Source organism: Rhinolophus sinicus, linkage group LG16 (assembly GCF_036562045.2).
Source record: "Rhinolophus sinicus isolate RSC01 linkage group LG16, ASM3656204v1, whole genome shotgun sequence".
Lineage (NCBI taxonomy): Eukaryota > Metazoa > Chordata > Mammalia > Chiroptera > Rhinolophidae > Rhinolophus > Rhinolophus sinicus.
In genome coordinates this window covers 33,489,150-33,512,626 of record NC_133765.1, presented here as the reverse complement: position 1 = coordinate 33,512,626, position 23,477 = coordinate 33,489,150, and the positions used below count along the sequence as shown (strand labels likewise).

At 39.8% G+C, this 23,477-nt stretch overlaps 1 protein-coding gene across 5 annotated transcripts in view; it reads right to left on the bottom strand.

The window, feature by feature from the left end:
• Positions 1-19,587, bottom strand: part of ANAPC7 (anaphase promoting complex subunit 7) — a 34,596-nt gene extending 15,009 nt beyond the window's left edge. For 4 of the 5 annotated variants that reach the window (XR_002137533.2, XR_002137532.2, XR_002137534.2 and 1 more), the window contains exons 1-10: positions 19,394-19,581; positions 15,850-16,036; positions 13,847-13,966; positions 10,560-10,671; positions 9,891-10,044; positions 8,992-9,134; positions 7,406-7,523; positions 6,207-6,403; positions 3,809-4,033; positions 2,974-3,124 (exon numbers count right to left, since the gene is read on the bottom strand). Coding sequence is in view for 1 of the 5 variants with exons in the window: in XM_019733921.2 (XP_019589480.2) it covers positions 1,067-1,256; positions 2,974-3,124; positions 3,809-4,033; positions 6,207-6,403; positions 7,406-7,523; positions 8,992-9,134; positions 9,891-10,044; positions 10,560-10,671; positions 13,847-13,966; positions 15,850-16,036; positions 19,394-19,494 (1,698 nt within the window). In the remaining 4 variants the exon portion in view is untranslated. Of the gene's footprint in view, positions 1-391; positions 1,257-2,973; positions 3,125-3,808; positions 4,034-6,206; positions 6,404-7,405; positions 7,524-8,991; positions 9,135-9,890; positions 10,045-10,559; positions 10,672-13,846; positions 13,967-15,849; positions 16,037-19,393 lie in introns of those variants that run through there. The other variant, XM_019733921.2, reaches the window with a different exon arrangement.
• Positions 19,588-23,477: the final 3,890 nt, after the last annotated feature.

Sequence of the window (23,477 nt, the reverse complement as noted above, 5' to 3'; positions counted from 1 at the left end):
TGTCAAAAGCATTGTCTCTTAAGAAACAAAGGGGAGATGGTAGGTGAAGTCTCCCAGCAGCCAAGCCTAGGGAAGGGACACCTCTGCTGAGCCCAGGACAGAATGCTGACACCAGACCCCGATCCCAGCACTCCTGCCAGAGCCAGACTCAGGACAGAATCAGTCTCAAATCAGGCCAAAGGCTTTCCCCCAGTGAAATTTACCGAGGGAAAAATGCAAATGGATAAATCAGCTCAGTGTTACCTAAGGTTCCCAACCCTCCTGGCTCCCAACACTCTAGGAAGAAAGGGAATCTATTTATAGCAAATAATTCTGGGGCTAAACCAATGCATTGTGTGTATGAGACAGAAGAACTTATAAAGGCCTTCCACTCTGATCAACCCAACACCACTACCGTACAAAAAACAGTTTTATTAGTTAATTATCCCAGGTGCACCTCTGTTCATGCTCTACGTCACACCCGCTTCTCAGATCTGGTCCAGGCTCAGAGGCAAGTGACCAGACTAGCAAATAGGAAAAAACTGTTCTGCAAAATAGCAACTGTCAGCTTAAGGCATTACTAACATTGCAGAAGGAAGCAAGGTTACTAGGAAGTTTGGACAGCCCAGGACGATGATTTCTGGGGCAGGAACCCTCTCTGAAAGGGCCAGCGTGTGCTGCTGTCCAATTCGGTAGATGACACTCTCGCTCTGGGTGACAGGTCACTCCTTTAAACCCATCCACACCACCACAGACAAAACACTGTCTATTCCTCGAGCTTTCAGATTTAGCAATTGGTTATATAAAAAGCACTCTGTCCCAGACCATCTGTGGGCCTTCCAAAGGCTCACTTGGGCCCCCCTGGCTGGGGCAGGGGAGGATGGAGATATATGGAAGGTTGGTCAGGCTCAGTTTTTTTAAAAAAAGAAGTCACTACTAAAAATATGGAGCCAGGGGGCAGAAACTCCTGCGGCAATCACATGCTGAATCATTGTCCTCCCAGAGAGTGGGCTCCTACGGGTTCTTTCAGTCCATGGAAGTGCTCAGAACAGGGCAGGCCAGTGTGGCCACGGAGCTGCCGCCTGCCTCACTGCATGCCGAACCACTGCTCCTGGTCAGCCCACTGGGCCGCCTCACTGTCGCTGCCCTCCAGGTCCCCTTCTTCCCCACTCCCTTCCATGTCGTCCACATCCTCCTCCTGAGTGGCATCCGTGGGACTCTCCTCCTTCTCCATCTTCTGCATCCCCTCTAGAGACTTCTGGTCATTGGGGTCCAAACTAGGGGACAACAAAACAAAGGAGAGGCCTGAATCTCTGCCTTGCTTCTTGCTGGCTGATGCGTCATCTCCCTGCCACGGCAGTGAAATGACCACCCAGTCACAGAGAAACTGCTAATGCCTGGCCTCTCCGAACAACTCTGGTTCCACAGGTGGAACTGAGGGATTCCACCACTAGAAGTGAAAAAAGGTCTCTTATCCTAATTTTTAGAATTCTCAATTTGAGTTTTTCTCCATGTATTTTTAAACCTTTTCACACTTATTACCCCTAGCATTACGCTAGAGGAAGCTACCAGATAACACAAATGAAATAGTAAACAATCATTAACAGAAAAATTCAAATGTAATTTCTTAACAGTACTGGGTTTTTAAGCTACAGGGTCACCAAAAATATTTTTTTTTTTTTTTGTGAGTAAAATTGTTCCATGTTTTTATAAGATAATTAAACATATCAGCATTTCAGTAGTTAACCAAAATCATCATGCTTACCATGGAACAGATTTGTCTACTCCTAGGTTAGACCCCAGGACCCAAAGCAACCCCTACCCTGAGCAATCGAGTTTAGCAGCTAAGAGCCATCACTCGTGCGAAAGCTCCCCAAGTTCAGAAGCTCCAGAACATTTAGTTACTTGGCTCCTAAGCAAGCTTTTCTCTTGCCTTTGTGCCCATCACCTAGGCCAGCAGGCACAAGCTCTAACAATCTCGCCTCGAATGAAAGCCTGGAGTTTTATTTGCTCACTTGCTGCTGGGCTTCCAACAAGCAGATAAAACTCTTGTGAGAGCCTTTTCCTACTTATATAAGTGTAGATTAACGTGTACTACCTCCTCTTCTCTGAAACCTTCCATACAGCTCTCACCCACACCCAGGGCTCCCCACACCTCTGCACTCCCACCTTGCCTTCTAGAAACTGCTATGAAAGCACTTAGCACATGGTATCCATCAGTCTACACGTCTGAGACTGAGAGCTCCCGGACTTGCAGCACCCCCAGGGATTACTGAGATGCCAGGCACATGAGTGGTGCTCAACTGCTGAACAAATAAATGGATGTGATCAGACTCAATTACAGACAGGCCTTCACCATAACCTTACAGACACACAGACAACCCTCAAAGAAATCACTTCTGTATTAAGCAGTAAGAATACCACTATTTATTTAGTATTTACTCTGTACCAGGCACAGTGCTAAGAGCTTTACATGGAATAATCATTTAATCCTCATTTAATCATTTAATATCTAATAAGGTAGATAGATATAGACAAGGAAATTTGTTAGTAACTCGCCTAAGATAACAGGTGAGGGCAGTATTCAAGCTTCAGAGCTTAAGTTCTTAACTACTACAGTACGTAGAAACATGGGAAAGTACTTACAATACTTTGATTTGAAAAAGCGGAATATAAAATATATACTACATATAACCCTATAAAAATATGTATATGTGTAGGCAAGGCCAGAAGATGATCTACACAAATGAAAGATATTAGAATGGTGTGAGCCGGTTATGAGTGAAACAGTTCTTTAATGTTATTAATATACTTAAGAAAAAAATTTTAGAAGTCATGTATTCACAAGTAACTTCTACCATTACTATTACTGTTTTCAACCGTGTGTGTGTGTGTGTGTGTGTGTGTGTGTGTGTGTCCAGAATTCCTATGACTTCATTCCCTGCCTCCTCTACCCCTCATCGACCTTGCCCCCATGGGAGGCTAAATGCCTACCTTAGTGCTATACTATACTGGTCCATTGCTTCCTGATACTCATTGACAGCTACAAGGAAATCTCCTAGGATCCGATGCAGGACACAGTCACTCTGATTAGCTAGAGCGTTCCGCAGCAAAGCAATTCCATCTTCGTATTTCTGTTCTCTGCCTGGAAAGAAAAAGACCCTCATTGTCCTACTTACATGGCATTTTGAAAATATACTCGTACCTCAAGGCTTACACACAAACCATAACAGCGACTACCATCCACCAATCTATTTGTAGACGTCCTCACGAGAACAGTGGGGTGGCGGGAAGTGAGAACAAGCTCATCTGAATTCCTAGTACATTAGGAAATCTACAGTTTGAGTTGATTTTTTTTTTTAAAGGTACTATTAACCTAAGTTCAAATAAAAAGCCTGAATGCATTTTATTTGCCAAACTAGCCCAAACTCAGGAGTTCACTGCAAATCAGGAATGGAAAAAAAAAAAAAAAAAAAGCTGAAAGGGAAATCCAGATGAATAAAAACAGTTCAAGCTGGCTAAAACCAGTTATATTTGGTCAAACTAGTTCTGAACACCTAAACCTGAAAACCTAAACTTCAGATCAAGTGAGCTGAGCTGGTACCAAGTACAGCTGCTTTGAGCCACCTCACAAAAGTCAGTCACTGACAATCAAGGCAGGTGTAAGCCAGTTACATTTGGTTGTGCTAAACATAAAGCAATTCACCTGGGTTCAGACCTACTGCAGACACCTGTCTGGTCACCTGTAACCAGCTCGACTGGGGAATCCAATTGAGACCAGGATTTATACAATTAACGACGAACAGGGAAGTAAATAAGATACACTTACTAAGTAGTTCTGCTTTTTTCACGACAGCCTTAATGTAATCCGGCCTTTGGTTCAGGGCTTTATCTAATAAAGTTTTGGCTTTCTCCTGTGTCACTGGGTCTTCAAGACAAACTGTGGCTAACAGGGTAAGGGTCTGTGCATTTGCTCCCAGAGTTTTGTAAACGTTGTTTGCCATTACCATTGCTTCACGAATACTGTTGGAGGCTAAGTAACATTCAATGAGACCTGAAAAAAATAAAACACAGAAAGCTCAACCACATTACCGTTACCATTCCAAGCCATGTTTCCACTCTGACAGCCTTCCACATTACAAACCTCCAAGGTTTCAGACACGGGGCAGGCCAGGGGAAGCTTTAATGGTGACATCAGACTGGAGAGTATGTTGATGGAATAACTAAGAAGTGTTTCTCCCCAGAGCACTTGATGGCTATGGAGAAAGCCTGCATTGCAAAGGCGCCTTCAGTTAGCGAAGGAAATGAATAGACGTAAGTCAACCGAAGCATGCAGGCAGCCAGCTGAATGTTAGAGGAACAAACGTGACACCAATCATTGCTGAAATAGTGAGAGAAGATGCTTCCAACAAAACACAACGTTTCACTGCCTCTCAACAAGCTGTTAATTTCCACCTTTAGTCCTAGGTTTAAGCTCCAAAGTGAATGTCCAGTTCTACAACTAAAGGCCTTAGGGAGCAACCCAAGGAGAAAGGAAGACTTTTCAGGTCAAAGTTATCTCAAAAGGCATTTGCTGAGGGCTTCCCTAAACTAGATGGAAAGCGCTTCATCAGATGGACCGAATATACCGAGACTGGCAGCTCCTCTTTTCATACCCACAGCAAGACGCCCTATGGAGAGTGTCAACTCTTAACTTTTCATGCCAAGTCGTGGAGAACAGAGGAAGTACTTTTTGGCACAAAGCATTCATCAAAACAGAAAAACAGCTTAAACCCCAAACCCACACGATCCCTGGCAGATTTTCTCTGCATACTCCTCCACCCTAGCAGCATTTATAACATTTGTGCACATTCTACCACACGCTATGGTTACTTAACCAGAAATTATCTAACTCTTAAGGGCCATGTGTTGGTTTCAGAATACGGTTCTTTGCAGCTACTTACTGAGAAGTTTTACTTCCCTGCTAAAGCCCCACTAGAATGTCAGAAGGAAATGGAAAGAACACACTTCACTATTTCAGGGCCTCCACCAGTACAGGAAGCTCATTTGGAGGTTGCAAGAAGCACCAAGGGAGCATAACAGGGACCCTGATCCAATCTCCAAATGGCAGCTTGAGTGAAGGCAGCCTGTGAAGCCTCTTTGGCCAGTTGGGGAATGTCCTCTGCCCCCCACAACTCTAACCAGCCCATGTCCAAGCACTATGGCAGCGGTTACTCAACTGTATTGCTGGGTTCTGGTGAACTGGGCATGCAGCAGAAGGGAATTAATATGATAAAAAGCTGGAAGGCTAAGGAAGTTAGTTTCAGGATCAAGAATTTATTCTGAAACCAAAAGCTTGGTTTACTGGGGTTTCTTTAAAAACAAATCCACAACAGGCATAGCTCTCTGGCTATCTAAGCAGATTTATTCTTTATCCCAACTTCCAAGTTTTATTTTTCAAATTTGAACCCATCTTCCTGTTAACAGCAAATCACTCCTCGACTCCTGGATTTATTTTTAAATTCTTATAAAAATATGCTTTGGAGGAACTGCATCGTGTAAGATCTATTTTAACGTGACTGAGTCATCGAATGTGGCTGAAACTGGCACAGCTCCTTTGAACTCCTAGGGTCAGTTCACATGAACTTAAAATAATGTATAACAAAACAAAGTTTGACCTTGATTGGGCCCACTCTGGAGGTCATGACGAACCAACCAGTTCCCACAACCAACACTGTCATATGAACATGGATGGAGCTACCCTATGAGTAATATTTTTGGCCCAAGGTAAGACAACTGTGAAAAAGAATAAAAACATAACCAGCACAAGGATCCCGCACAGAGATTCACATTAGTGAATGGGCCATATATGAGAAAAAAACAAAAGACAAACTACTCCAACTCTCCCTCATCAAAACCCAGAAAATAAGAAAGATGGATTCTGAAAGTATGGAGTTAAAAGTCCAGTAAAAGCCCTACATTAATTTAAAATGCTTCATGCAGTGGTTCCCAAACTTGTGTGTATTCAGCAATACCTGGCAGCTTCAAAAAATGCTGATGTCTACCTCCCAACCCCAAATACTCTGATTTAATGGTACTGGAGTAACCTGGCATCAGAACTTTTAAAAGTTCCCCAGTAGACTCTAACGTACAACAAAGTTTGGGAACTGCTGGCCTAACAAAACCGTCCATTTCAATGCTGCTGCCACACCTACAGATTCACTTCTCAGCTATAACTTTTGTCTTACCTTCATAACAGTCTAAGCGACAAGGCGCAAGCCGTATGGCCTCCCGAAAGTGGATTATTGCTTCTTGGACTCTGCCCATGTTCCTAAGTGCTGCTCCCTTAAGTAGCAAAGCTTGAACACTATTACTGTTCAGCTGAATGGCCTTGGCTCCTAAATAGAGGGCCCGAGAGTAGCGTTTGCTGTAGAAGCTGTGACACCTAGAAGGAAAACCCAAAAGTTAGCTGAGAGAAGACTACAGTAGCACTTCGGTTTTCGAACGTCTCCGTTGACGAACATTTTGGGTTACGAACGCCGTAAATTTTATGGATCTATGGTATCATTAGATAGTAAAATTCATGCTAAATTTGCAGTTTTAGGGGTTGATTTTAAAGGTCTGGAACAGATTAATCCATTTTGCATTACTTTCTATGGGGAAAACGCGCCTCAGTTTTCGAACGTTTCAGAACTCGAATCTGTTCCAGAACAGATTACGTTCGAAAACCAAGGTACCACTGTAAAAGCATGCCATGTTTTATTGTGCTTCACTTTACTGCTCTTCATAGATGCTCAGTTTTTTTGCAAATTGAAGGCAAGATTCTCCAGCAACAAAAAGATTATGACTTGCTTTATTGAGGTACTCGTGTTACTGCAGTGGTTAGAACCAAACCCACAGTGTTTCTGAGATGTGCACATATAAAGCTTTATCCAAAAACCAAAGAGAAGGCCCTCTACATAATCCTTATTACAAACCACACTTCCAGCTTTGACCCAGATATCAGTGAAAAAACAAAAATCTACTAAATATTTAAGGGGGAAATCTTGGTATAGGAGGAGAAAATTATGGCAAAAAAACTGATGATCTGGCTATGTTATCAGATAAGGGACATTCAGAGAACTTGTAAAGCCAGGTCGGTAACAAGGGAGCAGCTCCTGGCCCTTTCACTGATGGCTTTCCGTGAGCAGGTGCAGTGCTGAGCATGACACACTCACTACCTCAGTTAACACCCACCCCGTGAAGCAGGGGTAGCATCCTCATTCTCCAAAGGAGAAAACACTCAGAGAGGTACATCGTGTGTCCAAAGTCAAAAAGACCCTGGTTTGAATCTGAGTGTGATTATCTCTTAAATCTGTGCTTTCAACCTATGTTCCATTCAGGAAGAACCACAATTTCCTAAAAAATCTGCTGACAACTAAGGAGTAAAGGGAATGCATACACCTACCCAGAGACCACCCAGGGTTCTGCGTGCTGATCAGAAATATTGAAAAGGCGACAGCCAAGATTCTCCACATCCTCCAGCCGCCCTTCTCGAGCCAGGAGGTAGCCATATACATCCATTCCTGGAAAGGAAGAGACTCTTTAAACAAAGCAGCACAGGTCCTTTATGAAGGAGCAGCAATCATCGTCAGAGCTCACCCGGAGGCCCCGACTCCTGCAGGTCTGAGCACTTTCCACCATCATGAGCTCCTCCCATCAGCATCCCCAGTTTCCAACAAAATGACTTATAAAAAGACAAAACACATCCAAAACTAAGAAAAAAAAAAACAGGGCAAAGGAGTAGAAGAACCTACCTCACAATTTGAAAGCCTGTTATTTTCAGGAAGTGTCTGTGCCTACATCCTGTGGCGTGCTATACAGCTATTCTAACTCATAATCAGAAAAGGCCCAAAAAAGGTACCGAGTTCTCTCTTCCAAGAGGTCTAGGCAGTCAGGAGCACACACTTAACATGCCAGTTAGTCTTGGAAAAAGCATCTAGTTCTTTCTGGAGTCTATTTCATTTAAGATCACGCCCACCCCACCACTTTAGTTTCACTCATGTTCTATAAAAAGGGCCCCAGGCTTGCTGTCGCCCATCTTTTTACCACCATTCTTCTTCATTCTTTGCTATCCTTTCCAATTCCCAGGAAAATTCCTCTCAAGCCAAGATTACTGCAACACACCCTGCTGGCCCCCGGCCTCTGGTCTGAGCTTCCAGCTCCAAGCTGCCGACTACTGCCAGACTAGTATTGCTAAAACACCACTTTCATTATGGGCACAGGCCGCTTAGAGAAGAGAAACAAGCCCCAGCCAAGGAGACCTTGGGCAAACGAATTCATCTTTCTGGATCTGTTTCTTCCTCTCCCTGCTCTGTCATTCCTGTGGCTTAAGTGTCTACAAGACTGTTTATTGTCACAAGGTCATACTTTTCTGATGGCCTTTTTTGGGCCTTTACAAGTAGACTTCAGCCTGTCTGACCTTATTTCCCACTACGATTCCTAAGCACACACCCTTCACTCACTGCCAGTCAGTCAACGCTCATCCCCTGGAAGTCCCTGTGGCTTTCCCCTTCAGCGGCAACCTTCTTTCATATCAATGATTTTCCTGTTGTTCATTCCTGTTTCCTTTAACTACATTATCTCTTTCTTAATATCTGTTTACTTACTCCCTTTTAACTATATTAAGGATACAGTAAAGCTAAATTCCCTAAAAGGGAATTACGGTTCTGGGGATGCCATCCAAATTCTCAGTCAAGCACATCATAAATTTGTAAATCCTAAGGAGGGGCTATGACTCCTACCCAAAGGAAAAAAAGCTAAATAATGATCTGTGATGACACTTAAATTGAAGCAAAAACAACTGCTCAAATAAAATTACCCAAGTGTTAGAGACATGTGTCAGGATAAAAAAAAAAAAAAAAAAAGGCTACTATAATAAGTTTTACAAACTACTTCTATGAAAAATGGTATCAGAAGATGCTACATTTTCTCCCTGTCTTCTGTGCTATGCCCCTCTATGGCCATTTGTGCCCTGCCCCAAGAATTACTTACCTTTTATCAGATAAGGATCCAACATCTGTGCCTGTTCAAACTTGAGGACAGAGTTTTTATTGTCTCCAGCCCTGAAGTACAGATCTGCTAAGCTTCCCAGTAGATCCACGTTATCTCGCAGTAAGGACTTTTTCTCTAGTGAACTTTAAGATATTAAACATTGAACCTTAAAATCTTTTATACATCCGCTTAGTTGTTGAATCTGGGTGACGGGCATACAGGTACAATTTTCTTTTGTGTATGTATGAAATTCTGCATAATAAGAAACTAAAAACAAACTGTACACACTATATTTTCTTATTCTGAGCTTATGATTAAAAGAAAAGTTACACAGAATAAGATAGCAAATATATAAAATAAAGCACAAATCTTATTACCTAGAGAGAACTTTCTGGTTGCAGTTTTTCAGAGGACAACACACTATCCGGTGTTACATGGAATGTCATTCACAAGTGACAGTTACTTATTACTCAACCAAATGACTTTGTATAACACAAACCCCAGACTCTTGTCCTTAGACTTTACCTAACTACAAAGAAAATCCCAATCCTAGGGAGGCAACCCAGGCCAGGTGCTGCAATAATCTATGCTTCTGGGGCGTCCAAAAAGCTGTCTTCCGGGTTTAAGCGCGACACACTGAGACAGTCTGCTTTGCCAGGGTTACTACTTTTTCAAGTACAGAGCTAATCTTGGTCCAAATTTACATTTAACAGGTCCTTGGCGGAGATTATTACATTTGGGACCAGTTAGAACATTAAGACACTAACGAAGCCGAGGGACAAGTGGCTGCAACACCCAGAGATGAGCATCTCATTTTTCTGTTTTGCTAATTTAGATACATCAGACCTCCACACAAGGAAAGGGCCTGAAGAACACTGAATTAATTTTGTAGGTCTCACCAGATGGTATTGATTGCTCTCGAGTTGTCACCAGTATGCACAAAAGCATATGCTTTGATCCACACAGACAGCCAATCCAAGTTAGGCACGGTCTGGATCACATTCATCGTCATTGATGCCACCTCTGCACCTTTTACAGATAGGGACAGCAAACCTAATCCAACAGAAAGCAGGGGACAGAAGGTGAGGCATGGCATCCTTCTTCTACGACGCAAGAAGCAGTAGGTTAGCCTTTCCCCACGTTACAAGACAACCCTTTCCCTATTCTAATCAAGATGCAATATGACTGGGGCAGCCGGTTAGCTCAGTTGGTTAGAGCGCGATGCTCTTAACCAAGGTTGCCAGTTCGATTCCCACGTGGGCCACTATGAGCTGCGCCCTCCACAACTAGGTTGAAACAACTACTTGACCTGGAGCTGATGGGTCCTGGAAAAACACACTTACATAAAGTTAAAAAAAAAAAAAAGCAATATGACAGAACAAACATAATATTTCTTAATCGGTGAAATACATGACAGTGGTAATCTATGAATCACTCTCTACAGGTGAGGCATGGGAAACTTCTTAAAAAAAAAAATAAAGCTATTCTATCTAACATATAGCCAAGATTGAGAAGCACTACCTTAGAGAGCAAACACTCCATGAAAATAGGCAGAGAATGCTCTGTACCTAGAATGGCATCGAGGGCCAGTGGGCACTGCCTCAGCACTTCCTTATAGCTGGTGACTGAAGGGCGCTCCTGACCAGCCTTCTTGTACAGATTTGCCAGCATCATGTTTATCTGTAATAAAGAAAAACAAAAGGCAGTAAGATTAAGTGTATACTGCAAAGAAAATATTTCACCAAGTCTTGATTTCTATTACCAGCGACTATTCTACTTTTTACTGGAAATCTACACACAGCCCTATGGAAATACCAACCCTATTCTTCAAACCAAAGTGGAAACCACTACCTTTGCTTCTCCTATGTCCTCTCACTTCTAAAAGGAAGTCAGATTCCTCTCACTTACCCAACCAAAAGGTCTAGTAATATCTGGACCAAAGATGCTGCCTCTGGAAATGGGACTAACATTCATTTGACAAATGTTACAGAATTCTAATTACCTTGATTCTTTCTTGATCTTAAGACAGAAGGTGAACTACCCTAGGAGTGCTCAAGTTTACACTTTTAAAATGCAATTGACATCAAGGCATAGAAAGTGAGGAATTCTTAACATAGCTAGTTAAGAAGATCAGATCAATTTTCCCCAAACAGGAAATAACAGATACAGATACTTGGCTTCTCTCTTACACCTCGCCTAGCAGCTAGACTATAGCCTTTCCAGTGCTTAAAGCTTTGACTGATAGGTACTGTCTGACTCATCAGAGAAATGCTACAAAAATCAAACTCTAACTGACCTCTAGAGGTAACAACGATCCAGAGATTAGTTACACTATTTAAATAGCACAATTCAAAAATGTAACTCAGTAAAGCTCTATTAAAATAACCCTTCCTAAAAATGCAACAGGGAAAAATTAAGAAAATCTAAAAGTTCCAAAGAATATGGAAGTTACAGGGAAGGGATAAATGGTCTTAATAGTCCAAAGTGAAAAAAAACACAATATTCCAATTTAAAATTAATAGATCATAATGCAACACAGAGTTTGCCAGATCACTGATCCAAGGAAGCAGTCAATATGAGGGCACAAAAGAAAAAAGGCCAATCCCAATCTCATCAATTATCTAGCTTCATGTGCCAAATATTTACCAAAAGAGTGGCTCTGAAGATGAAGAACATGTTTTAATTATGGACTTACAGTATATATAACAATCCAGTATGGCATTAATCCACACTGATTCAAACAATGCAATAATGAAATACTAGAAATAAAAGTATTTTTTATTTGGCCTCAGATTTTCCATTTTAGCCTATGTTGAAAATGCAAAAGAAAGTACTTAAAGGAAAACTCCAGTATTGGTGTCAATACTTGAAAAGAATAAGAGGTTTAAATTTAAGAACCTTTCTTGACTGCTTGTTATTAACAAACCATGACTGATGGGCCAATAAATATTAAAATTCCCTTTAAACTACCTGGCATTTCAAAAGACTTTTGAATACTACCAAGTGAGAAAGTCAATTCTTTTTAAAACGGATCCTTACTTGGGTATATCATAAGGCCACATTCCACCAATTATAAACAAAGCAGTCATCATTCTCTAAAAACTGGGTGAGAAATTTTATGTTAGTATGTTTGCTCTTAAATGCTGAAGATTTACCAAGATATAATAATCTCACACTGGAATTTTCCTTTAAAATGTGAAGGAATGTGTGGCGGTGTTTACCATACATTAACAGACGTTCATTTAGACGTATTTTGACTCACTTCCTTGTCCTTTACACAGACTGAGAAGCCAGTTAACTCCCTAACGGACAAGAAAGAAAAACTGTAAATATATAGGTTTATGTTTGAGGCGCACATCTTTTGTTTGCTCCTGGCTACAACAGCTCTACAGAATGAAGGCTACGTACTCCTAACAAACTCAGACTCCTCTAGTCCCTCTGAAAATGACTGCAGTAAACACCGAAGTATTAGCTACCACACAAAACCAAGCTTCTTTGCCATTACTCGTCTTCAAAATTGTCTCCAAACTCCTTCAAGTCATTAAGGAGGAAATTACGGTATATTTCTAGGAAGATAAGGAATACGTATAATTCAAAGTTTATAATCAAAACAGCATCTTCCAAAAGGAAGATACTCTTCATATATGCAAAAAAATTATTCTTGGGGTAAGACGTCCATACAGTACCAGAACACAATTTAGTAAATAAGCATCCAAGCTTATTATGAGACACTTACTCTATAATATGCTTCCAAATGTTTTTAATAGCAGCCACCACCATAGAATATACTGGGGACATAGCTTAATCATAAAAACTCAGAAAATCGTAAATAAGTCCTCAGTATGAGGGGATACTTAAACACATTCTCATCAAGTGTAATTGGTTATTTTTAAGATTCAGCACCATTTGGGAGAAAAAGCAGTAACTACACAAGTCCCTACTGCTTAGATTCCTTTTCTTTTAAGGGCAGGAGGATGTACACAGACATTTTACATATAAAATCGCTCACTGTTAATTAAGCACAAGTTACACAGAACAGTTTTTCAACGAAGTGAGGAAGGCAAGTGACCTGAGAGTATATGGTAGAATATTAAATACTGATGTGTACTCAATCTTAAAAGCAAGGATTCTCACTGTGCTTCTGAACTCGACTTCAAAAAAAAGTGTAATCAAAGATGCCCAATATAATACTCCTTACAGAATAGTACTTTAAAAAAGTTTTCTCACATACATGAACTTATTTAGCTTTTTGAAGTGAGCAAGACAGTATTAACCTCATTTTATAGGTAAGAAAAAAAAAGTAAAGTTCAGATTGGTAATTTGTCCGAGTACACACTGCACATAGCTGGTATGCCCAAAACTCAAGACAAGATACCAGCTCTTTTGATTTCAGCTGAAGGTATTCTAATCAAACACAAATACATATCCCACATACAAATAAGCACAAAAGGATCTTGTCGTCTTGATTTTGAAAATGAAGAGATTCATAAAATTAGTCACATTATCAAATGGGTATACCTACAAGAGTGCAAAAAATGAGGTTCTAAAAAAGTATGGTTACCACCTGGAAGTGTATTGCAAATTATTTTCTAAAGTAAGAAATACCAAAGAATAAGCACTTGTAGTATTTTCCAGCTACCGTTTTCATCAGCTGAATTTTCAGGGTCTCATAAGAAAGTCACTCTTCTACCTCTCTGAACCACCCCCACTCCATTAACAAGAGAACAAAGTAAAAATATGAGCCAAGAGTAAAATGTTTAGATGGACTCCCTAGCGTATACAGAAATCATGGAGGAAGAGGGTTGGAAGGATTGGAGAGGAGCAAATGATGTGACAAATTGTTAATTCAACTTACTTTGGGAGTTCTTTGTCTTGAAGGGATCCCATCAAGTATAGCAATGGCATCTTTATCTTGTTTTAGCATTGTGTAACATTCAGCCATTTTGTATTTCACTTCAATTTCAGATGGAAGACACTAAGAGGGAAAGAAAACATCTCTTTAAAATATTACTTAAACAGTGTGGCAGTTCTTCAAAATGTTAAACATATAGTTACCATGTGACCCAGCAATTCTGCTCCTACATACGCAGTCAAGAGAAATGAAAACATATCCACACAAAAACCTGCACGCAAATGTTCACAGGACCATGATTAATAAACAAAAAGTGGAAACAACCGAAATATCTGTCAACTAATGAACATATAAAATACAGCATATCCATACAATGGAATATTATCTGGCAATAAAAAGGAGGGAAGAATTTATCGATAACATGGATCAATCTTGAAAATATTATGCTATTTAAAAGAAACCAGATACAAAAGGCCACATATTGTACGACTCCACTCATATGAAATGTCCAGAATAGGCAAATCCATAAAGACAGAAAGGTTAGTGATTCCCAGGGATTGGGGAGATAACGGGCACTGGGTTTTTCTAGAGTAATGAAAATGTTCTGGAATTAGATAGTGGTGATGGCTGCACAAACTTATGAATATACTAAAATATTCACTAATTTTGAATTTTATGATGTGAATTACCCCTCAACTTTAAGAAAGTCCTTAAAGATTAAGTGTATTTAATTCACATGAAGGTTTAGCATGGTGCTTGGCATATTGAATGCTCAAAAAAATTAAGCTACTGCTATGAATGATCCTATGTGAAGGCACATATGACTTCCATCCAGTGTCAGAAAACAAAATCCTGGCAATCAGCTCTTTAATAACGAAAAACAAAGGTTTTACATAGATATAAAACAAGATGAAGATCTACAGGCTTTAAAAAAAAAAGCAACTACATGAATTTGTCTTTTAATATGGAAAAATACAAAACAGAAAAAACATGACTTATAATTTCACTTCCAGTTCATACCACTGACAGTCCTTTTTAAGTTGCATGTATAATTTAAATTTAGACAGGTTCAAATTGAAAAGTAAAAGTTCCCCTCCCTAAAATTTTCCGCTGCAAAATTTATTTCCTTCACATACACAAAACCTGTCATGCACATTATCGAATATATTTAGGCATATACCAGGAAATATTTATGTATCTATAAACCATCCTCTTTAAACAAAAAGAGTATTGAACACACTGTTTCAAACCTTATTTTCTTTACTAATATATACAATTCTTTCCAAATCAGCACATATACCTTTATCTCATTTTTCATTTCTTTTATAGTTACTTCATATTTCAACTTATGGCTATACTATTAATTCAATTTAATTAGACCTTACTGATGAACACTTTTGCTTCCAGTTTCTTATCATTATAAACAATGCTGCAATAAGCAGCCTTATATACCCCGTAAATCTTTTGAGTCTACTATTAGAGTTAATTTCTAGCAATGGGATGGCTCTGTTAAATGGTGGAATTACAATTTTTACCCTCCATTTATTTAGCTAATTATCAAGCAACTATCAAAAACGGGCAATTATCAAATCTAAGCAATTATCAAAAATTGGCCGGAGTTCTTACATTTCTCATAAACTTCCTCAGGTACTCCCAGTTATAACAACTGAGCTACATTTTAAAACTTGTACTTTCATTAACATTATAAAAACACTTTATATTTTGAGTTCTGTTTATATTAAAGGAACAATGCATGACTTTGGTTAGAACCCAGATAATTCAAGTTTAGTTACATTTTTAGATTCATCCAGAGTAAATTTTGCTTTTAGTCTTAATGCTTGGTTGGATGCATTCTTGCATCTAAGTGGTTTTTCATCTTTGTTTTTCCAATCAGCTCCCTTTAAAATTATATTTTACCATCTTCTAAATCTAATCAGCAGTCTTGAAAATTCTTTCATTCTCTTGCTCTCAAAAACAAAAAAAGTCACACTTCTATCTCCAATTACCTGACTTTGTGGAGCAGATGCAGAATTTCCAGTTGAAGGTCTCACTTTTGAAGTTTTACTTAGGGCTTTCTTCTGCTGTAAAGCCATGGTATACTTACTCACAGCATTCCGATATTCCTTATCATGAAAGAGAGAATCTGCATGATACACCAAAAGCTGGTACTTCTGAGATGGGGAGAATAACTCACTAGAAAACAAAGAAAGTATATACTCCCTACATGAGTTGTTTTGAAATGTTGGAAAGAACACCCTGCTTAGTGTCCAAGCCTAGCACAAAGCCTCATGTAATGACAGTTTACAGAAAAGTCAATGTACCTTAAGTGCTAGTCCCAAAAATTAGAGGCATGAGTCGTATTCTATGCTAATATGGTCAGCATCTAGGAAATTGCCTTAAACTATTGTTTTAATATGCTTTTTCTTTACTTACTATAAAAGCAATGGTACCTCTAAATCTTTGTATACCTCTACAGAAAAATGTACTACATTTTTTCTTTCCCTTCTTTAACCTAAGCCTTCTTAATTTAAGTTTGATATATATCCATACTACCTTATATTAATTAACATCAATTTTTAGGATAATATAAGACAAAAGAGAGCAATCACAGTGACTTTACTAATATTACCAAAGAAGGGTTGAAGAACCTGCAAAAGAGAATCTTCACCACTTGAATCTTTAGGAAAGGACTGAGCAAAAACAGGTTTGCAGGGAACTGAATACACTTCAAATAATGAAGAAAACTGGATACTGAAATACTGAATTATGGGACTAGAACAGGATAAGCCAGTAGGATAGCGTGAGATAAAATGATTAGCCTTATTTGACAAAAGTTTTTTAAATTTTATATACAAAAGTAACCTTTACTAGCACTAGGAGAATTTTTATCTCTTTGAGTCTCAGGAGCTTCAGGATAGTATAATGGAACCAGTGTTTCAAAAGTTTTTCTTCAACCTTAAATGTTGCTCACAAGTGTTATAACTGCCTAAAAGCTGGCTACCATTTTTAATAGGAAACACATTTCTAATCTCCAATCCCAACCCTCCACCTACTTCTTCCCAAATTGAGTTACATGCTTTTCTTTGATAGGTAAAAGCTACAGCTGCTTAATATGAAGGAACAGACAGTTAATTTCTCAACAAATGAAGGATACTCAAGAATAGGTAGCGTAGATTAGTGGTTGCCAGGGACAGGGGAAGTGGAATCAGGAAGTGACTACTAATATATAAGGTGTTTCTTTTTTGGAATAATGAAAACGTTTTGGAATAGACAATGGTGATAGGTGCACAACTCTTGTGAATATATTTAAAACCACAGAAATGTATTCTTTAAAAAGGGTGAATTCCACAGTATGTGAATTTTATCTTAATCAAAAAAAAAAAATCTTAAAAATAAGATGGGAACTCTAAACACTGCATAAAGTTACAAAGGAAATTCAAGGACTGAAAAGTTGAAAGGTACAGTCCAGAAAATTAAGAACTCTTCCAACTGAGATTCTTTGTATTTAATGAAAAATAAGATTTGATAGAAAAAGTTACTATACTCAGAGAAAGCTCTCAGATATTTATATTGTAACATACATGTCTACTTGTGCATGCAAAAATTCTCTCTGGAATGATGTATGAGAAACTGTTAATAGCTGTTTGCTGGAGAAGGGAAATGTCAGAGTGAGGTTCAAGATTCAGGGACTTATCTGCGTACCCCTTCTGCTCTGTTTGAATTTTTTTTACTGTGTTGTACTGCCAATTTAGTAAGAAAATTTTAAATATAAAGGTCAGAATTTAAATGCCTCCTGAAGCTAGGAAACTGCCAGTTAACCTAATATGAACAAGTCAGAAGATCAAACTATCCTGTAACATCTAACTATCCTGTAACATCTTCAAGAACCAAGAATAATAACTGGTGCATAAATTCCCAATGGTGGAAACTGTGTCCCTTGACAAATCACTCAGAACCAAGCGAAAGGCTCCAGAATAAACACAGAAGGCTGACAGAGACCAGGGCTCCTCCCTGTCAACACTAAGTGGATGGTGGCAAAATGATGGGTCGCACATAGTGAGGTCCTAAAGCACACTAATGGAAATGAAATAAGGAGCAGCCGCAGCATCGCAGGCACTTAAGGGGCCTTTCTTTTCTGACCTAGACAGCTTCAAGAGGATGCCAAACGCAAATGGGTAGAAGATTCGATTATAAGGCCATTTAGAGGCAAGAGACTGCGGTAGGTCAGAATGGAGACCTTAGAGTCAAAAGGACCAAAATCCAGACATCGTGGCTCCTCCAATTACTAAATGTGTGGAGTTGGACAGGGTATTTCACCTCCCTGAGGTTGTATGCACTTCCTTGGCACAGTCAACAAACGTGTGAGGGCTTACTGCACACAGCCAGTGTGCTGAATTCATTCGGTGTTAAGAGTGCTGTAGAATATAGACCTTAACAGCTCTCATCACAAGACAAAAAACCGTAACTATGTGTAGTGAGGGATGTTAACCAGGCTTATTGTGGTGATATGTGGCAATATATACAAATACGGACCCATTCTGTTGTACACCCACACCGAATGTAATGTTACATGCCAATTATATTTCGATTAAAAAAAAAGTGATGCAGCATATAAAACAAGGCAAAGGGATACACTAGTGAGGGTAAGGAGCAATTCTCACGGGCTGTCTGAGTTGGAACCTGTATGAGGAGGCAGGTCTGTAAGGACTCTAAGCAGAACAGCAAAGCAAAAGCCCTGCGTTGAGAACCAGTTTGGCACGTGTTCAAGTATCAGCAAGAAGAGCCAGGGAGGCTGGCGAACAGTGAGCAGAAGACATGAGACTAAGTGGGGGAGAAAGATGTGTGGCTCCCTTGGCCATGGGAAAGAACTTTAAGCACAATGGAGAAATTGAAGCAGGGGAGCGACATGCACTCAAGGGCCCTGTATTTCTTCCGTCGTAAGACTCAATAAACGGCAGCTCTTAAAACATGAAAGGTCCACTGCAAGTCCTTCGAAAGGCGCCACTCCCACCCAGTCAAGGGAATCTCCCGTTTTTAGGGGTTTGTGGAAGCGAGAAAATGAACTACACTCAAGGCGGAAAAAAATCAGTCTCGGGTGTAGGACGAAGGTGTAAAACCAGGGTACTGGCCTCTGAGCTTCGTCGAGGGAGAAAACGTTCCTCAGGAAGGAGCTGGGAAGGGAGAAGTCAGCCCAGTGATGTGACAGTCGCCATGCCGGGTGACAGGTACCTCAGGAAACCCCACGCTCCCAACTTTCGGGAAACCTCGCCAGGGAGGTCCTAGGAGCCTCCGCCTTCCATTTCTCCGGGCCGTCGCCGCACGACACATCTCCCGCAGCGAGTTCATCCCAGCGCCTGGCACAACGCGGGGACCCATGAACTCGACTTGCGTCCCTAACTCGGCTCGGCCCGACGAGGCCTCGCTGACCCCGGAGCCTCAGCTGGGGCCCGCGGCCGCTCCTTCCCGCCAGTCCCCAGGCCCCCTCAGCCCTCGCTCCCGAACAGGCGCTGCTTTCTCCTCAGCCCCAGGCCGCTCCCCGCCTCAACTCACGGGTTGTTATTACTCATTGTAAGTAACAAGCTGCTGAGGAGCCGCACGTTGGAGTGCAGCCCCGCGGCCGCCATGTCTCGTACGTGGTCTATCACATTCATCCTGCGGGGCAAAGCCGCAGAGAGCGGCAGTAGCGGCACGAAAAGCCGGTAAAAGATCCTTAAGGAAGACTTCAAAATGGCGGCCTCGCCGGGGTCCATCGGGTCCATATGAGGCATCGCCCCCAGAAAAATAGGCAACTACTGAAGTGCCTGAGTAAATAAATAAAACAGTTTCCCCAAACCCCCGTGAGGTGAAATAATTTTTTTTTCTAGCAAAGCTATGTCGTTCTGAGTTGCAAATTTTATTGAGGACAAAATACGATGGAGACAAAAGGCACCTCAGTATGAATACATGCTCAAGGGAAATGAGCATGAGAGGAATTTGTCTCCCCCAGGAATTAATAAAAATGTATGAACATTTATCATAAATAAAAGAACATAGTAGGTTGTCTGTAGGGGGAAGCCCCAATAGTTGTATTTGAATATTTTAATCAGGCGCCAGGGGCAGTCCTAACTGCTTTTCCAGTCACGCTTGCGCACTAGGCTGAAGGCGCCACGCCCCCTCTTCTCAGGTGTTGTACCCGCTGGTCAGGCTTCATTCCGCCTTTGGACGGTCGTCTTGGGTCTAAAAGGGACTATTTCTACCCTGTGAAATGACTTACTAGCTCAGAATGAATACAGGCTAGGTTGAGTTTTAGCCATCCTAATATGTTTTTTAATTTGTAATTCCCCAGTGACATGGTGTTGAGTAGCTTCTCATATGCTTACTTGCCTTCTGTATATCTTCTTTGGTGAGGTATCTGTTCAGATCTTTTTCTGATTTTTCAGTCAGGGTGTTTGTATTCTTATTGTTGAGTTTTATGGGTTCTTTGTATGTTTAATAATAGTCCTTTATCAGATACGTGTTTTGCAAATATTTTCTCCCAGCCTGTGGGTTGTCTTCTCATTTTCTGGGTCACCCCCTCTCATTTAGAAAAAAAAATGCTTTCAGTAATGATCATGAAATGGAATGACTAATAATGGCCAGAAAAGAAACAGACCGTGAAAATATTTATTAAACTTCATCTAAATAATAATGCTAGTACAATTTTTAATGCAAAGTAAAACCACTATTACAGTACAAAAAGGTAATGGATTAATACTTTTTAAATACATTAATGTATTAAGAAAGACTTTTATCCTACCTATTGGATTAGCAAGAAAATGAATAATATACAGTTTCTGTTTTTTGGTCCTTAAATTCTGCAAAATTGTCAATGACTGTCAAAATTCATTGTCTTTGTATATTCATGTTCAATTAGCACTGCAAACAGATTTGTCAATTGTTGAAGTACAGCCTTGGTGTTCCATGAAAAGACAGAAGAAACTTAAATGCACATTACTAAGTGAACGAAGCCAGTCTGAAAAGGCTACATACTGCGTGATTCCAACTGTATGACATTCCGGAAAAGATGAAACTGGAGACAGTAAAAAGATCAGTGGTTGCCAGAGGTTAGAGGGGAGGAAGGAATCAGTGGAGCACGGGATTTTAATGGACGTGAAACTATATGATACTATAATGGTGGATACATGTCATTATGTTTGTCAAAACTCATAGAATGTACAACATGGAAACCTAACATAAACTATGGACTTTGGCTGGTAATGATATGTCAGTGTAGGTTCATCAGCTGTAACAAATGTACCACACTGGTGGCGATGCTGTGCATTTGTGACACAGCAGGGGCAATTGGGTATTTGGGAACTCTCTACTTTCTACTCAGTTTTGCTCTGAATCTAAAACTGCTGAAAAAAAAAAAAAAGTGAAGAAAGAAAGAGGGGTGTGTGTGTAAAAACTGACCTGTTCTGGTTGTCAAACACGCCAGATACACCACTGTATCTAACACACTTAGAACAATGTCTGGCACACAGTGAACAGTATAAATGCTTGTTATTATACTTTTCTCTCCATTTGAAATATTTTAAAATCACATACTTTTCTCTCCATTTGAAATATTTTAAAATCACATTTAATAATAGCCAAAAAGTGGAAACAATTCAAATGTTGACCAACTGATAACTATGTAAACCAAATGTGGTATATCTGCACAGTGTAACCTATTCGACAAAAAAATAAAAAGAACTGCTGATAACATGGATGAATTTCAAAAATATTGTGCTGTGCTAAAAAAATCATGCTAGGTCAAAGAAACCAGACAGAAAAAGAATCATACAATCTCTGACTCCATTTATATTAAATATCCAGAAAAGACAGACCGACAGCAACAGAAAGATTTGTGGTTGCTTGGTGGTGAAGGTAGGAATTGGGAAGTGATTGCTGTTGAGCAGGAGGGATCTTTTGGGAGTTGATGGAAATTTTCTAAAACTGGATTTTGATGATTGCTGCACAACTCTGTAAATTTACTAAGAAATAATTGAATTATACACTTAAAATGGGTGATTTTTATTTTATGTAAGTTATACCTCAATGAAACAATTAAAAATAAACACACCTATAAGCCACATGACAGTCACCAATTTACCCTCTCTATACTGCAGTGTAAGTGTAAAATATAGTTAGGTTCATATCTGGATTGACATCCTATTGCAAAGTCACATATCCTCCAGTCCTGGAATAAACCAACATTCATAGACTCAAGAGACATTTTTAGTTGAAATTGCCATACTTTCTAAAAAGTGATTCCTCTCTCCTCTAATCCCTCGATTCTCTGAATGGGAATTACAGTTTGGACAATTCATTTGATAACTAATGACCTCATGCCTTGTACATCTACCCACCATATTTAAATCTGTGATTGTTAAATTTTCTCATCTCTGTGTAAACCCGTCTCACAAGAGTAGGTGGGATGCTTCTTTGCATTCCTGAAGTGGGGAAGACTGGGGGAGAAGCATCTTGGAGTGTAATGCTCCTAGGTTTGGATACTTATCTGAATCTAATGGAGATGCTGGGGAGACTACCTGGGTATTTGAGTCTGGAATTCAGAGACGTCTAGAAGGAAGGTATGAATTTGGGAGTTTTCAGCATTCAGATGGCATTTAAAAAAAACTTTATAAGAACAATTTCAAATATATTAAAAAATAGAGGTATTGGTATATTGAGTCCCTATAAACCATCACCCAACTTCAACAATTATCTATTCATGACCAATCCTGTTTCACAGAGCCCCCCACCTTCCTCCTTATCCTTCAAATTATTTTGAAGCAAATTCCAACCATTATATAATTTTATTCATGAATATTTCAGTATTCTCTAAAAGAGAAAGACTCCTTGTTAAACAAAACGACAGTACCATGATCACATCTAACAACAATAATTCTTTATATCATCAAATATCTAGTCATGTCTAGTAATTGTTTGTGTATTATTTTACTGTTGGTTTCTTTGAATCTGGATCCAAACAAGGTCCATTCTTGCAAGTGGTTGATTATATCTATTAAAAATATAGGTTCTTCCTCCCTTTCCTTTTTTCCCTTGTAATTTAATTCTTGAAGAGTGAGATGGTGTTTAAACCCATGAGACTGGATAAGATCACCAAGAGGGTGAGTGTAGTTAAGAGAATTTTGAGGACTGGGGCAGTTGATAAACAGGTAAATGTTTAACAACTGGTGAGGGGGAAGCCATGATTTGTAGTGTTTGCCAATTTCTATGGTGTAAATACTCTTACCATGGACAACCTCAAGCTGCCAACTGTAACAAAACAACTGTCAGACAAAATATGTTGGGATATAATAATTGGCTCTCTAGGTGTGGACACACAGTTAGCCTTAGGGCATCCCACTATTAAGAGGTCGGAGAGGAGAAACCAGCAAAAGAGACTGAGAAGGAACAGCCAGTGAGGTGGGAAGAAAAGTAAGACAGTGGGGTTCTGGAAGACAAATGAAGAATGTGGTTCCAAGAAGGTGGGAATAATCAATTACATATATATATATATGTGCACATATATACACACATGTATGTGTACATATATATATGGCAAGAGGTCAAATAAGATGAGAAATGGCCATTGGATTAGCACCATGACAGTCATTGGTGACCTTGACAA